General features: G+C 26.9%; 1 protein-coding gene across 1 annotated transcript; it reads left to right on the top strand.

Annotated features, from left to right (window-relative positions):
• The first annotated feature begins 1934 nt into the window (after positions 1–1934).
• Positions 1935–15064, top strand: LOC132928828 (protein CREBRF homolog). The gene is given in 10 exon segments (XM_060993734.1): positions 1935–2785; positions 5207–5626; positions 8485–9010; positions 9072–9173; positions 9242–9449; positions 9512–9688; positions 10627–10700; positions 10796–10921; positions 11795–11845; positions 11848–15064. Coding segments are annotated over 9 exon segments (1593 nt in total). The 5' UTR covers positions 1935–2785; positions 5207–5332; the 3' UTR covers positions 11883–15064.
• The last annotated feature ends 3027 nt before the right edge of the window (positions 15065–18091 follow it).

Raw genomic sequence — 18091 nt, 5'->3', positions numbered from 1 at the left:
TATCATACAACTATACAAGTCATACGGTCACTACCAAACATTGTGAGGTAGGTATAGGATAATATAGGCTGACGTGTACTACACTATTTAACACGATTTAAGATACATTTCTACAATCGTGCTCATTACGCAGCCAGTTTATCTATAGCCGTAATTAAGAGCAATCTAGTTTAATATTTATATCCACGTACAGTACACTCAATATGGTGAGCTAAACATCAATAATATAAGAATGAATAGGACAATTGTAAAATATAAGCTTAATCTATTGTCAACTACGTTTGAGGTCGTGGGCTTTTTTGAGAGATAATTGGACAGTTTTTATCGTTTGTTTAAGGGGTTAACAATATGGAATATGGAGCTATTTAGGGTTAACGGTTATGTAGTAAAAAGTAAAACCATGAATAAAGACAACTTTAATTGTGAGAAAAACTATAGACTAAGCAATTTAGCGATAAGCATTTAAGAATAGCTTAATCTAAGCTAGGTTTAAGAATGAAACAATGAAAATATTGAAAATAATAGGTCCCATATTCTTAAATGCTTATCACTAAATTTACGAGTGATAAGAATTGTTGTCATAATCATTGCTAAATAATGTGATAATTACAGATATAAAAAATTAATACAATTTTTTATTATCTTTAATGTTATATTCATTCCTTTGATACCATAAAAAATATACCACGAAACTGGTATGAATGGTATAATAAAACAACAGATAAGCTAATTATAAATTTTAGTTATATTATGTTATACGTCATGATATCTCCCCCACCCACGCTTATACAAGAATCTCTTAAACCATAAGCGGTGGGTGATAAGGCTCTGTTTCCATTTTATCTAACGACGTACAAAATCTATAAGATTCTATCATAGATAATGATCTGGTGGTGCGGATCCCCAATGGGGGGGGGGGTGTAAAGACATTAGTCCCTTTTTTTATTGATTCATGTATAAATAGTTCACACATCGAAAAATCCAAAAATTTAAAATATAAGCAAAATTATTAATATAGTATCAAATCTTATCCATGACAAAATAAAATTATATATTAATCTATCATATTATATTATAATTATTATTACAATTGTGTTTTTTTTTTAAATGTGTTCCCCATTTAAGATTTCTAGACCCGCGCCTGGATTTCCACGGTATAACTGTATAAGCATATTATATATAAATAAATATCGTAGACATAATATAATGATAAAGTCATCCAAGTAAGGACGACATGGTTTTGTTAGAAAAAATCAAAAGATACGTAATATGCACAGGGCACAGGTATTGGCGTTCTCTATCTGACCATATTTTGGCAGTTTGGCACTGTTAAGTGGGAATTCTTTGGTATGGGGGTTGCGAAGTAATGTATTATTTCTACGATAATTATATACATTTGTGGATATAAATTACCTATACTCAGCTACGGTCTGCTTACTTTATCATAAAAGCTTTATCTGTAAAATAAAAAATTTAATATCAGATCGTATATTTTTCTTGTTGCAATATCATACTGCAAATCTACTGTACAAAACACATATCACAAACTAAATGGTTAAAATATTATGGTACGGTTGGCAACGATAGTTATTATAGCAAAAATAAGAAAATAAATCGTAGTTTGCGCGAAAAAAACTCGCGACGTCCGGGACGTGCAAATGATTAGAAAAAAAACCCGTAATCCCCCGCAAGTCCGCGACCCACTTGTCAGACAAAGTCGTAGAAATTACAATATTTTAAGGCATGCCATGAGTCCATGTGGTTTGTCCGTCGATCGGTTCGGAAATCGAAAACATTCCGCACCAATAGTTGTGGAGGGGAGGACCGAGACAAAGCTCGCCATTGGCTGGGCGTTATATGTAAACAAGTGAGGCACCATCGATCGAGTTTTCGTCATGTGACCTTTGATTTCATTTGTCCGAAAAATACCAACAAGATGTTTGTTTATTATTATTTTTTTCAAACCGTTTCTCCCCCCCCCACACGGTACACATAAGCACTATAATTATACATTAAACTATGGTGGCCTAACATCATCAATATTATTATTTTTGCTTTCGTCTCACGGCCAATGCGGCGCTAGTTACTGTGCACTGTAGATGCATGTAAACACGGGCCAACGGGTTTCTCGCGCACGCCACGAACATTTATTATCGTCGTAATCTTCTGCCCGCGCGCAGGAAGACCGTTGTAATAACAATAATAATAATAATAATAACAATAAAAATAATATCGTCGTCAATCGCGTAATATTTTTGTTTTGTTTTCCCCCGTTAACCGTCAATACAATATTATAGTAGTTACTAATTGAGTAATACACTACTATTAATACAGTAATACAGTGACCGTCGCCGCGTACGGTTTTCATCGATCCGACACTCCGTGCCCAACAAGTGTGCATCGCCGCGAACAATTATAAATATTATTATTATTAATCGAGAGTTGTGTATCGCGCTCGTCGTCGACACGCGGCGTGTACCGTTTTCGGTGTTTTTCTTGTTGTTTCGTCCGTAAACGCGACCCCCGGGTAAACCGTGCTATATCGAATTCGGATATAAATTCCGCGGGGGGGCCCACCTGCTCGCCGCCAACGTCGCGCCGTCGAAAGTCATGGCCGCGCGCGTTTCTTTGTCGTCCGCCTGTCGTCGTCATCGCGTCGAATCGTCATTGCCGTCGCTAAAGGAGTACCCACTACCGCTTAGAGCGCCGTGCGCCGTCGTCGCCACTGCCGCCGTTGCGGTTCCGCTGCTGCTGGACGCGGTCGTCCGTTGCCCGTCGACAAAAGGTAAATATAAACAAAGAATATATAATATCGTCGTACACCGTGCTGTACATATAGTGTTGTAGTAGTGCAATAATCATTATCCATCCTCGTGGCCTCTTATCATAATCGCGTGTCCTTGATAACCCCCCAATAGCCCCGACTCGCGCACGCACACGCACGCGTCATGTCCGAGAGCCCGTGGCGTGGCCTAAATGCTAATGTAAAACATGTAAATACACGTACACGCGCGCGCGTGCTTGCGTTTATTATGTGCGCTTAAATATATATATATACATACATATAATATGTTTATAAATTATAATAATAATAATTGTGTAAACTACTTTTGTTTATCACCGTGTCCGTATTGGTATTTACGTGTGTGCATGTTTGCCGAGCTGCTGTGAGTGCGCGCGCACTCCGCGCGTGTCTGTATGTGTGTGTGTGTCTGTATATGTGTGTGTGTGTGTGTGTGTGCGAGCGCCTTGTTTGATTTAAACTTTAAATCGGATGGCCTTTCGACTCTTTCGGCGCGGACTCTGCTGTCGAAAATTTATTAATCGCGCGCGACCTGTGGGTTATTGCGAGCGTCGATCCGCGGGGTGGTAGCGGTGTGTGGTCGTGGACGTCGACGGGACCCGTGTGCGCGAAACGGTCCGCTATGATTGGCGATAATTTTCGCCTGCTCGACTTGTTGCGCGGTGCTCGTTATGCTAATTTTTTTTGCGAACGCAGGACCAACCGAACCCTACAAGGTAGGTGCAGACTCCGCGATATTATTCGGTACGTACACCACCCCATATTTACCCCGACCACATACCTATAGCGTTGACGTAGTAATAATAACCCCCAACACGACGGACAGTACTTTTACGCGCAACGTTTTTCGCCCGAACGTTACACAAAGTGTACATTTTTTTGATATTAATCCTTTTTTCTGTCTTGCCAATCATTGTGTATAGGGTATGTTGTACTACGTTATTTCACGTTCTAATGCACTGTTGTGGACAGCGGTGAATAAATTATAAACAGCTGTTCAATTGTTAACGACAATGTGTTTTATACTATAGTAATACATTATTATTTATTTATTTTTACGCCGCGAGGTATGCGCTATGTGTGAATACCAACAGACTAGTAGACAACAGTTGTATACGCGAACTATAACCTTATTATGATGCATGCTGGTATTTATTGAAATATCTAATAATAATAATAATTAGGTACCCATTTAATCATAATTTTATGATTTATTTTTTTAACATTATTAGTATGTATTATATAAATAATATATACTTATCTAATTACATGTCACTTAAATCAATACGAACTGTGCCATTTTTCTTTAATTTATGACACCTAATCAAAATATTTTTAGAAATTGAAAATGTTATGTTTATTACATACACACTTAAATATTTTATCACTTTGTATCTGTCTTAAATGAAAATAGGTATTCATGATTCATTTTTTAATAATTAATATTAGGTAGGTCCTACAATAATTTTTAAAAATATTATACTAACCTGCAGACTGTGAAGTACCTGTTGCATTATATTATTGTGGTTTGTTAAGTTTTTATAATAATATTTTTAAATTAATGAACAAATAAAACATCTGATTGCTTAATTATAAGTGTTCTAATGTATTTACTTATATAAATAAATTGTTTATTCACTGTTCAATTTAAACAACTTAAAGGGGTTACGCGATGATTTTTCAAATTTCGGCTAATTCTATAAAATTTGGAAATTTTATTTTAGTTCCACATTAATATTATAATACTTTTCCACTAATTTACTGCCCTACAATTACATTCATACCGATATACACAGTACATATTTGTTCGTGTTTCATATATTATCATTAAAATGAATTTTAAGGATTTGTTAACACAAGTGCCCGATATAAATTCAATTTCTCTAGTTTAAATATATTATTAAAATGACAAATACATGTGAAAATGGCCACTAAATGTTTTAAAAGGGGTCAAGATGATGATGTCAACGAAGGGATTTTGTAATTTATTATTAGAATAATTAGATTTTTATAAATCAATAAATAAACTCATTATTTTATATTTATTATTATTGTTATGGATTGCGAGGAGATAACAAACCTGAGTGGCTGGGCTATAACAAACCAGTACCTTTGATGTCTTGTTTGTTATAATATATATAACAGATTTATTTAATTTTATAAAGTCTTAACTAAACTTGTTGTTTCAAAATGTAATAAACCCATTCTATAAATAAGGATTAGAATAAGAATGTCGAGTTAAGAAAAAAAAAACTAGTTTTAATCATGATTATGGTATTTAAGCATATTGAGAAGACTATTTAAACTTTAAAATGTTTATGTAATACACTTTTTGTTGTAATTTAGAATTGTGATTTTCTTGATACTAGTTTTAATATAATATTTTCTTTTTCTTTTTTTCAGACAAATAAAAATCAAGAGAAAAATAAGAATTCTATTACTTAATTTCTTTAATGCTTAAATAAGTGAAAAGTGGTTTTTTTAATTTTTGAAAATAAATCACTTGTATATATTACATAAGAAGATAAAATGAATAACAAAGAGTATACAAACTTTTTCGGCACAATGGAAACTAAACGTGTATTAAAAGCTGATTATCCTACAGAAAGTTCATCATTAGGGGTACCTATACCAATAAGGAAGAATGGAGATCTTAATTCATTACAAGATTATGGATTTGAATTGTTTGATACTACAAATGATCTTATTCAAGATCCTATGGTAGTCAATAATGCTGATCAAAATTTTTTCACTAATGATACTGGATGGATAGGAAGATCTGATGAAATGTCTTTCATAAAAATGGATGAAGACATTTTTCAGGTAAGACAATTATTATTTATTTTATTTGTACTTCTTTATTGTTAATTTTTAATTTTATCTTGACATAACTATCTTCTTTTAAATTAAAATTATTGGTTCATCTATCCTTTTTTTTGGGCGACTCCCTTCCCATCATTTAAACAAATTTAAAAATCTAATTCCCTTATTGTGTAAGGTGTAAATACATATTGTCAATATCAAACTTTGTTTCAATTAAAGAAAAAAATCCGTTTTACTTGTACGTGCATCCAAAATGTTTTTTAATAGAACTGATTTCTTTTTCTTCCTAAAATTATTATGAGCAAGCCTTTCATACAACTTTTAAACTGTTTCATTACATTGGTAAATTTGGTTAGACAGGTAGTTGATATTTGTTTTTTTTTTTACATCAGTATTTTTCATTCTTTAATTTGAGAGGACATTTAAAAATTTAACAATTGTTAAAGCATTTTTATTTTAACATGTATGTAAAGTCTTTAAATAAGTGTTATGTAATTCATACTTTTGAAGTATTTAAAATTGGGTTACTTAACAATTAAAAATATTTAATAACTACTATTTATACTACAGTCAATATTTGTGAGTTTTTAAGGACTATATCTCTCATATTTTTTTCAATTAATTATTCAATTGACAATAATAATAACTAGTTATATAATTAAAAATGAACACAAAATATACCTATTTTAATGATTTATCTTGAGATAAAATAACCCAACTTAATATTTTAATGAATTTATAAGATAATTATTTTTAAGTATAGATATATATATATACCATTTAATTAGTTATAATTACAGCTCGAATTTTAATGTTCTAAAAATCAATACATGCGTTCATAGTATTCATACCTAAACACAAGTATCTATTTTAATAAACTTATTATTATTATTTTTTTAAAATAAGTTTACCCATGTTGAATCATTAAATTTGAAATCCGGTTGTAATCAACCAGTAATCATGTGAAGATCTAGATATTCGAGGTTCATGTTATTTTTAAATCAGATTACTACTGTGTATAATGTTTTGTAATACAAAAATTATTTTTGTTTTTTTTTCATATTCTGAGAAATAAGTAAAAATTATAAGTATAAATTAGTAAAAAAAAGTTTCCTTCTGAAACTTTTTATTGTATAATAAAGCATTGTGGCAGGTTATAATAGTTATAATAAATAAAATGTTAATAAATTGAAATTTGAGCCTTAATTATTACTAATTGTTTGGATAAATTCATGTTAATTATTTAGATAGCACATTAACCAACAATTATTATATTTTAATGATATTCTATATTTCTATGTCTATTGATCACTTATTGCCTATCATATTGTATATTATTTATATTTTTTGAATGATTATATTCATTTCAATTATTAAAATACAAATTATATACTGATTCATTCTATTATTCAGCTATATGTTTTACAGAGGAAAAAAGTTACATAAAGAAGGATAAAATGTACTCATGTGTACTTATGAATTTGGTTATACCACTCCAAGTTGATTTTTTTATAATTAACTTACTTATAGTAGACCACATTTGTAATCAAAAATATGGTATGCAATTTAAATATACATACATTATTAATGAAGTCCAAGTATGACACAGTAGGACTTCTTATCTGATGCCTTGCATTGAAGTTAAATTGTGGTATGTGCAAAATATCACATGGCTAACTGGGATTTTTAGTAAAATGTGTTATTACTTACATCAGCCTCTGCCCAACTATATTTATTAAAACACTAGGTAAATATTAAAATATTAGAAAAAAGTATATAATCAATTTTAAATTAAATTAGTAAAAATATTTAAAATATCAATAAACATTTTCCATCATTAATGATGCTTGTTTAGTTTATTTATATTTTTAATTGACTAATTCAATTTAAGATTGATGACATTAACCGATAATCTAAAAATCATACACAATGATTCATATTTCTATAATATTTGGCAATACTTTTTATATATTTTTTTTTTTTGGTATCTGAGTATTTCATATAAAACACTTTCCATTATTGCACAAATTCATTAAATCTCGTAGCTTATGTTTATTTAATTTACTTAATATATTAATTAAACTGATTAATTTTTTCAAATTATAATCAATTATTTGTATTAAATGTTCTTACAAATTATAACTAATGGTTCATATTAAAAAAAAATTATTATTAAATATTAATTAAATAGTGTTAAATTTGTAATTTTATTAAATATGTTTTACGTAAATATTCGATAGTGATATTGGAACTAATTATAATGAAATTTCAATAAAATTTAAAATTAGTTAACATATTTGGACAGTTGCGTAGCTGGAGTTAAATCTAAGGGGGAGAGGGTATTTAAAAATTAAACGTTTGTATTTATTACCTATATAATCTTTAACCACGATTAAAACATTGCTAATAAAAAATTCCACACCCATGCCACCCTCTCTCTTAGCTACGCCACTGTATTTGCACCACCATGTTTTAATAGGTATATCGAAATCTATGTGCGGTTTTGTTGAATGTTTTTTTGATCATTTGTGCAGTAATGGGGATCGTCCTTTGGATAGAACTAAGATATTATATCTGGTCATTTATCTTTAAAAATTATGTACTTGTAAACTATCAAGTATCCATAGATTGTTTTTAAACTTAATTTAATATTTAACAGTTTTGTTTTTATTACTATTAATACTCAATCAGACTTCTATAAGTATTATTCGACAATTAACTTCTTTTAAGTCTTGCTTAGTGTTAAGTTTAAAATTGAATTTTTAGTTGATCTGAGCTCTTATTTAAAGATATATTCATTTTATAAATTATGTTAGAATATTTTTAAATGCATATTAATGGTAATTTTACTGATGCAGGTAGATCAATCCGATTTGCTTCACGGACCAACATTAGCAGAATTAAATGCCAATGGCGGTGAATCTTTATTGGAAGACCTCAATTTTGATGATCTATTATTACCATCTGATTCAGTAAAATCTGAAATACCTGATTCTGTTCCATTAATGAGTTCATACTTGATAGATCATGTTGTTAATACTAGCCCTGTTAACCGACCAAGTTCTTCAAAGTCTGGCTTTCAACTTTCACCGAATAGTTGCAGTTCACGTTCATCACTTTCTCCTGGTCCTACAAATTCAATAACTTTACAAGAACTCTTGAAGAAAGAAACAAAATCACAGAAGTGTTTATCTCCTCCTATATTTGGAACTAGTGTTCCAGGATCAGGATTTATGTTGGCTAGCAGATCAAGAGGAAATCTTTCATCTTCAGCACCTACTCATCTTGGACTTGAACAAATATGGCAGCGTAGAGAACCTCGACAGCATTTATTATCCACTGGATCATTAGTAGAAGCGGGATCTACTTCCTCGCTTTCAACTGGTTGGTTTAAAATACACTTTACTGAAACAATTATAAAAATATTAATTTTAATTTATTTAAGGAGGTGTGTTAAGTCCAGAAGCTTACGATTTTTCTTTAGATGAAGCCATTGATGATTCCGATGATGACACAGAACAAGAAGAAGATTATTCATCTGACAATGGTTAGATTTTAATAAATAATGATACTTAAAAGTATAACATTCTACCATTATTATTTTTAAATTTATAGATTCAGGCGGGGATAGCGATTGTGGTGGCACATCTGCTAAATCATCTTCACATAAAGATAGATTTTTTTGGCAGTACAATGTTCAGTCTAAGGGTCCTAAAGGTCAACGATTAGTTTTAAAATGTAAGCTAGAAGATCCACATTGCTTAAATGAGGTTACTGATCCAGTATTTAGTCCGAATTGCTCAATACAAGGAATTAAGCATAGGTAAATTGAAATTATTTGTTTATGAATTAAATAAAATATAAGGAATAATTAAATTGTTCTAGTGGTAAAGCAAGAAAAGGAGATGGTAATGATTTAACACCAAATCCTAAAAAATTACAGTCAATTGGTAGAGAATTGGATAAACTGAATAGAAGTATAACTGAAATGACACCAGTCAGTGAGTTGCCATTTAATGTTAGACCAAATACACGTAAAGAAAAGAACAAATTAGCATCCAGGTACATTTTATGTTTAAAATAAGTTTTTAGACAGGGTTGATTATAAACTATTATTCACCTTTATACTAAACATATAAAACATTATCTGATGAACTTATTTAGGATAAAGGATTAAACTTTTAGGAAATAAGTTTTAGTTGTATTATAATATTTATTAAAAGTCTCTAAAGTTTATGCGTTATAAAATATTAAATAAAGTCACTGTAGGTATTTATATATTCTATTATTTTGTAATGAATATATTAAAATTTAAGTTTAATAATTAATAAATGAATAACTTTTTTATGGGTTTTACTTTGAGTATAAATAGTTTGTTTTTAAAAACAAAACTCATTTAAACCCATCCTAAAATAATATTACAAAAACCCTAGGTGATTTTAGATTTTTGGGTTTTATTAATAAAACATGACATTTTTCCAATTTTAAATAATATTAAATAGCTAATTATTTTATTTTATTAAAAAGAAAGCTTATTCATACTAATTTTTAACATACTCAATCAAGATTGTAACTGTATGTGATTGTCTTAAATTTTAATGATTGTGTGTTATAAAAATCTTTCTTATTTTAAAATATTAACTCTGTGGATACAATGTATGTTATCTTAATTCTTAAAACCAAACAATTAAATTAATAATCTACAGTGGCTCTGTCTTTGGATGACATCATTATTTTGTATTATATCACTAAACTTGAGTAGATATGATAATATTATGATATTCTAGTCTTTATATAATAGTCTTAATACTCATATTTTGTATTAATAAATTATAATTACGTAGAATTTTTTTAAACACATTTGTTTATTTCACCAATTTAATATTTTAAATTGTTGACATTTTACTTAGGTACTTTTTATGTTAAATTTTTTAATCTTATTTGATTGCTTAATGCTTATAACTTGTTTGATTAATATAAAATAATAATTGTGTTTACAGAGCATGCCGGTTAAAGAAAAAAGCTCAACATGAAGCGAACAAAATAAAACTTTTTGGATTAGAAACCGAACACAGTAATTTATTATTTTTTTTTTTATCAAATCAATATAATAAACACATATGAGAAGTTTATTATATTTATGTTTATAACTTAATTCATTTTTTTTAGAGCGTTTGATTAATGCTATAGCTCAAGTGAAACAGATGTTAGTCTCTAGAACAACAAGTGATTCATTTCCTAAAGAAAGTCAAGAATTGACAAATGCCAGTGAGAAAATTGCTAAAAATGCTACTAGTAAGTAATTTTTTATTTTATATTAGGATTTTGTGGATAGTAAGGAAACGTAATTCGCTTAACGTAAAATACTCCTATCCAATTCCCCAATCATACGGTGAATGGTGTGTGAACACTTTGGCTAGTCTCTTACTAAAGCGCTCCATAGCATATGATTAGTTCTGACAAAAAGTTTTTGGGCTGGTGTTTTGATTGGAATGCCCAAGACTGAATAATTTTTGGTTACTTATAGTTAATGATTCAATAAGTTTTTACATACCTAGATAATAATTGTTTAGCTTTGTTGGACTCAACTTAAGTAGTTTTAAATTTTCCTAAATAAAATGATGTCATTAACATTACCCTAGATATATATAATAAAATAAAATTTGTTCTCATAGAAGTCAAAGTTTACTATTCTAATTAATACATACTATTCTACTCAGTGAATTAGCTATGACTGTTTTATGGCCTAAATTTTATTTTAATGACATCAGTTTTTACATTTTGAATTTGAATTTCTATTTTTATAATATTTAATTTCTACATTCCTTAATATGTTTATAAAGTGTAGTCTACCCTAATAAATCTTACCTTTGAGTAAAACTAACATTTATATTTTTTTTGTAATATTTATTATTTTTTGCTATAATGGAAAATGCCCATTTTAAAATTTATAGGAAATGTCATAATTAATTTTTGTTCTAAAATGATAAATATTATAAAAGAAAAATAAGTTATCTCAATAAAAAATAAAATGTTCTAGTGGTGAGTGATTTATTATTTGTATCATCCCCATAATTATGCCACTATCTATACTTAATACTGAAACACTTCTAATTAGTATACTTAACTAATAATGTTTTATAATATTATTCTTATTTTATTATTTAGGATTAAAAGTTGCCGGACAAACTACAGAATTTGTAAACAAAGTTCTGGAGAAAACCAAATTAGGTGCACGGCGGGGTGGCTTGGATGAGCTATAGTTGCCAAAAATCAAGTACCATTAAACTAGTCTTTATGTAAGTTATTAAGTTAAGATATTATTAAAGATAATTGCCAATAAACTCTTATTATGATTAAGTTGACCACCAAAGGAGTCATTAATGTTATTATTGTATCTGTTGTTTTTATTTTTAATACTATTGATTAATGATTATAAATTTTCAGTCAATTATAAAATCCTACTACTTCCCAGAAAGTATGTTATTTTTTTCAATATTAACAGTATCATTACTGATACTTTAATTCTTAATGACTTGATTTATCCTTATAAATTGTAACTGTTATGTGTTTTGTCGAAATAATTTTGATTTGTTATTATTATTTTTATTATATTTTTTGCCTCTTTTGAGCATATATTTTTACTACCGTTTAACTATGTTCGGTTATTATTACTTATTAATTATTATGTGTTTAATATTGTTAAGAAAAGGCATATTGTTTAACTGCATGATTATGTGTGTGTACATTTGATTGAGTAGAACCATTTCATTACAGTATTGTTCAATACATTGTAAGTTGACATACTATTAAAGTAATTTTATTGTTGATAAAATATTTATATACATTTCTACAAAAACAATTTAAAAAAAAAAAATTATTTAATCATATAAACAATATATAAAAAAAAAACTCAATTTAATGTACATTCATGGTATTAAATAATAACATTTTTAGATATTTTATATGAATTATGGTTATATTTTTAAATTTGAAAGCTCAATAATTTTAGATCAATATTGCTATTTAAAATTAGAGAAAAACAACTATGAAAGCATTAAAAATTTCTGTATATGATTTGTTATTTTTATTAAATTACTGTTTTTTGGAAAATATAAGAATGTGACATCAAGGTTATGTCTGACAACACTTAATGGGGTATTACATATATATAATATATTTTTTAATTAATACAATTTTGATTAATATTAAAATATCATATCTAAATTCAGTATAAAAAAAAACTGATAGTTTCTAAAATATTAAATGGCTATATTTAACTAAGCGATAAATTCAATATTTAGTTTGAACATGTATTACAGAAGTACCCTGTTATTTTTAGTTTTTTAAATAAGTTAATATTATTTACTTGTACTCCGAAAATAATAAATATAAAAAAGTTATTATAAAGTTGAATTGATTGAAATATTGTGTGACAAATTTTATATTCTTTGTACCGTGATTTTCTGATGTGAGTGAATCACTAAATAATCAAAATTATATTTTTTTACTTTAAAGGGGCACTTTTTTAATATTAGTGATAAATTTCAGCTTTAAAATTATATCAATGTCAATTTTACAGTTTAATATTTCTTCATTTGCTTAAACTAAACAAACAACAAAAAAAAAAAAAAAAAATGATATTTGACATGTTATTTTATATCAAGAAACAAATCTGTAAACAATTAATTTTTTATTCTTTGAAGTGATTCATTTTCAATTTAAATCAAAATATGACTCTTAGTTAGTTAAATGTTTAGTTTGATTATGGCATAATATAAGTATATTTCTAATTAAAAATAATATTTGGGATTTATTAAAATAATTTAATTATCGATCATTGTAATAATAACATAACTCTTACTACAAGTTATATAATAATATTAATTCAATATTGATAAATATAAAATTACAAACTTTTTAATGATTTAAATTAATAGCACTGAATATGTTTGTTTTGTTTAAAATCTGCTTTATTATATAAGGTATAAACATTTAACTTATTATGCTATTTAGGTTTTAAGTTTAAATTCATAATTAACAAATATTTATCTGTGATCATTTTACATTTAAAGATCACTGCTTTAGTATTGTATTTTTTTAATGTATTATTGCTCTTAAACCATAAAAATAATTTTAAAATGTTAATTTAGTTTTATATAATTTTTACTGTATAAATAAGTACATAATTTTAATTCAAAAGGGTTAAGTTACTAATAGATTCTGTTGGAAAAATCTAGTTACCTACTCAGAGAAATGTGATAAAAACACGGGTTTGCTCATTTTATTAAATAACAAATAAAAAAAACCTTTTTTTATGATTATTAAATTAAATTCCATTAAATTGGGCTTCGCAATTATGTTTATATCACATAGCATTATATATATATTATAATATATTTATAAACATATTATGCTACTTCCAACATATTAAAGATTATAATTTCTTGTAATTTAAAAACAAACATCAAAATTAGTTATTTTATTGTACCAGATTATAGGTCTACTTTAATTTTAATATTATTGATTTTTAAGGTTTATTAAAAATGTTTACTTTAATATAGTTAACCTTAACTTTGGTTCATTTCAATTTTATTTATTTCATTTAAAATATTTGGGAATTTATAAAATAAATCAGCTTTATAGTTAATATCATTACAACTGTATTTGTATTATCAAAAGTTGTTAATAATTAGTATTTGTTTTAAAATCTGGTACTTGAGTTAGTTTTATAATAGTTTTGTAAAAGTAGTTATTTCAAAAGTGTTTTACAGGTATAAGCCCTTGTAAAATTGAAGATGCTCATTAAAAATAAGAATATTAAACATTTTTAAAATATAGATTTACATTAATATGAAATTTTGTGTCATGTTTGTGTTCAGTATGTGATAAACCCAGCACCACTTAAAATTTTTTTTTAGTTATTTTTAAACTTAACTAAACAGTTTATATTCTTTAAACAAGAATTATACATTATATTATTATAGTTATGGTTATTATATACAGTTGATTGAGATATAATATTAAAATTATTTACTACAATTGTCGTTAATGTTATGTAGGTGTTTATAAAATAAAACATTAAAATATTTCTCTATCAAAAGCAAAACTATAATATGTGATTATTATTTTATAACAGTCTTAATTTGTATTGTGTTAAGTTTATTTTTTTGTCATGTATTTTATGCAATGTATTGTTTTTTTTTTGTTAAATGTTACAAGATTAAAACGCACTTTAATACTTGCCAATGTAATTTTCCAATTTTAAGTGAAAAATGCTGGAAAATATTACTATTTTTTGATTTAATAATAACAAAAAATATTATTTTTGTTGTTTTTGTTATTTTGGTTTTATTATTTATGAGTTTACTATTAAATTATAAAACGATGCAAAAATTTAAGAATAAAAATTATGTAATAAAATACTGATATTATTAATCTTATCAGTTATTGCTGTCCACCTATACCTAACTGTACAATCCGGAGTCCAAAGTCTATCAACATAGAATGTGTTATTTAATGACGTAGCTGTCTATGGTCAAAATATTATGCAAAGCTAGTATGTTATTTATTGATTATTATTTTAGGTACATATAACTCTTAATATATTTAAATTTAAAATAATTTGATGTTAGGTTTAGACTTCTTAAAATATCTTAATGAATAATTTAACTGTCGATTGTTTCAGATCATTTGTTTTACATATTTAACCTTAGGTAATTCTGAAATTATATATTTTAATTAAATACTAATTATAATAGGTTCATAAAATATTAAAATGTTTATTCAAGTTTCATATTGTTGTTTAGCGATGATCTCGGCAACTGCAACAGTTTCACAGTGAGAATTTTGATCTGGTATTCTTATGATGATATCTAGAAGAAAGAATATTGGATTTTTTTTAATCATAATATAAGTACATAATATACTTTTTTAAATATAGATTAAATGATTATTTATGTTTTTTAAGCTAAGCTTGAGTTAGTGTAAAAATGAAAAAAAAACATAAAGTAATTTAAATAATTATTTTGACATAAAGTAAAAAAAAATGACATAAAATGAAAAACATAAATTATTTTAATACTAAAAATAGCAGACAATAATAAATTATATTTTTAACATTTTTTTTTTAAACTGAAATGGCAAAGAATTCAAATATGTATCTACGTCCTAAATAATCAACTCCTCATTAGAAAATTTATAAGCTATTCAACGTATCTTTCCTATTCAATTTTTGATGGGTGAGTAAGTGAGTTTCACTTAAGATTTTTATCATTAATAATACCTAGATGGCTATATATTGTGTTTTTGACACCACTTGTATACTTCTACAACTATTTTGATTGCAGTTGTTTCCATCAATGGCCAGTGCAGCTATGTATTGTTAATGTATTTAAGTTTATGTTAGTTTTTTAGATAGAAAAAGTCATAAACATTGTTTACTGTTAGTTATATATATATTATTCCAATCAACCATTGGTAGATTCACAAGGTTTTTCTGATAAAATAAATAATTATGTAGTGCTTCATCTACATATTATACTGCTGCGCAGCAGAGACCATTTCACTTAATACGTATAAAACAAAGAAAATTGGACCCAACACACCATATACCTGGTACCTGCACCGTATTCAATCTTCCATTCATTTCCGTGACGTTTTTTATTTTAACCATTTGAGTTCTATTAAATAAGTAACTATTATTAATCCCAAAACTTTGTAATATCTTAAATATCTGCAATAATATTTGATGATTTACAGTATCAAAAGCTTTTGTCCTATGAAAACTGCTATTGTAATTTAACAGTTCTTACTTACTCTATTAATATCTAAATGGTAAATTTATACAATTTTTCGATTATTAACAATAACATTTATGATAAGTAATTTGATCACAATTAGGGAGGAACTAAGGTTCTTTATTCTCCGTATGACAAAACAACGAAACATATAAAAATCATTTTTATTATATAATAATTATTATTAAGGCATCTAAAATGTAATGCATGACATTTTTCAAATGGATAAGATTTTTTTTTCAAAACCTACACAAATCTGTTAAACATAAATTTGTCCGACTAAACAATTTAAATTGTGCCTAGGATAAAAAGGTAGAAACTAAATAGAATTATAAGCTTAATCTGTAATCTAGTATTACAACTTGATCAGATCAAAATCTTTATTTTATTTCAAACTATGATAATAAAAATAATTTTTATAATACTTGTACAACATTCGTAGTTAAATTTAATTTCGTAGATAATAACATAATGGTTTCTGCAAATAAGCTCATCCCAACATTTTGAAATTTCGTTATAGTCCATAAATAGACTTTAAATTTAAATTTCTAATGAAATGGGCATTGACATTAGGTAAATTTGGTATATCCGTATTCCGTCCTGCCATTATTGTATTCCTTATACAGAGATGTTTTAGTTTAGTTTTTCTACTGCTGCTTTTGATGTCCGATGCCCTAATGGCCTAATGGATAGCTCTCAGTCTCGTCAATTCGCGCTGGGCTATTTTTTACGTCAGCTACTACATCTAAATCAGTTTTATTGAATTGCTTAATAATAATAGTTATAAATATGCCATTACTTAGTTTGAAAATTGATTGTTATATCAATGTCAAAAAATAAAATTAAAAAAAAACCTACATGTTATACCATTAATTGCTTTTGTATTGAACAAAGTTTTTAAATATATTCATACCCACGATACCGAATGTACCTATTACTGATTTCTTTTAATCATAATATATAAATGGATTGCATGTTTGTTTAAAGTTCCGAGCTTTGTACTGTGGACTATATAGTTATTACTATATAAATAAAATATACAATATTGTTTATTACACACAACACATTATACATCGTAAACGCCTTAAGCTGAACTTTGTAAGCTTTATATATAATATTCTAAAAAAATGTCTTATAAATTTCAAAAAATTAATATTTTAATTATTACGTGCAAATATTAACGATTTTAGCTGTTAAACCCTTAAATCTCAGTACTCCACCCTAAATTGCTCTTTTGTGTTGACTATATTGATTACAATATGAAAATACTATGTAAATTTTACACTTCAAAACTAAATTCACGTTTCAATGTTTTTATAATATTATTATCATTATTGTATTATTGTATTATTATTTATAAGCTTTATGTTTAGTTCATTGACCTTCACGTATTTATGTACACAATACTATAATATTCTAGTGACACAGAAAAAATTGTTTACAAAAAGTGACGCGCAAATTTCAAGTCGCCGTATTTTTACATTGGTTCCGTACTCCTACGGATTTTCTGACGAGATCATGTATGGTACATCCGTACGTGTATTTTATTATTATTATAATATATTCATTAAATTCAAAATAGCACTTGTAACAAAGTAACAAATTTATTTTTAGCTGATAAAGCATGAAGTCTCTTACATGATACAGTCCCGTGTAAAAATAAATC

This window comes from Rhopalosiphum padi, chromosome 4, assembly GCF_020882245.1.
Source record: "Rhopalosiphum padi isolate XX-2018 chromosome 4, ASM2088224v1, whole genome shotgun sequence".
NCBI lineage: Eukaryota > Metazoa > Arthropoda > Insecta > Hemiptera > Aphididae > Rhopalosiphum > Rhopalosiphum padi.
This window is presented reverse-complemented; position numbering and strand designations above follow the sequence as displayed.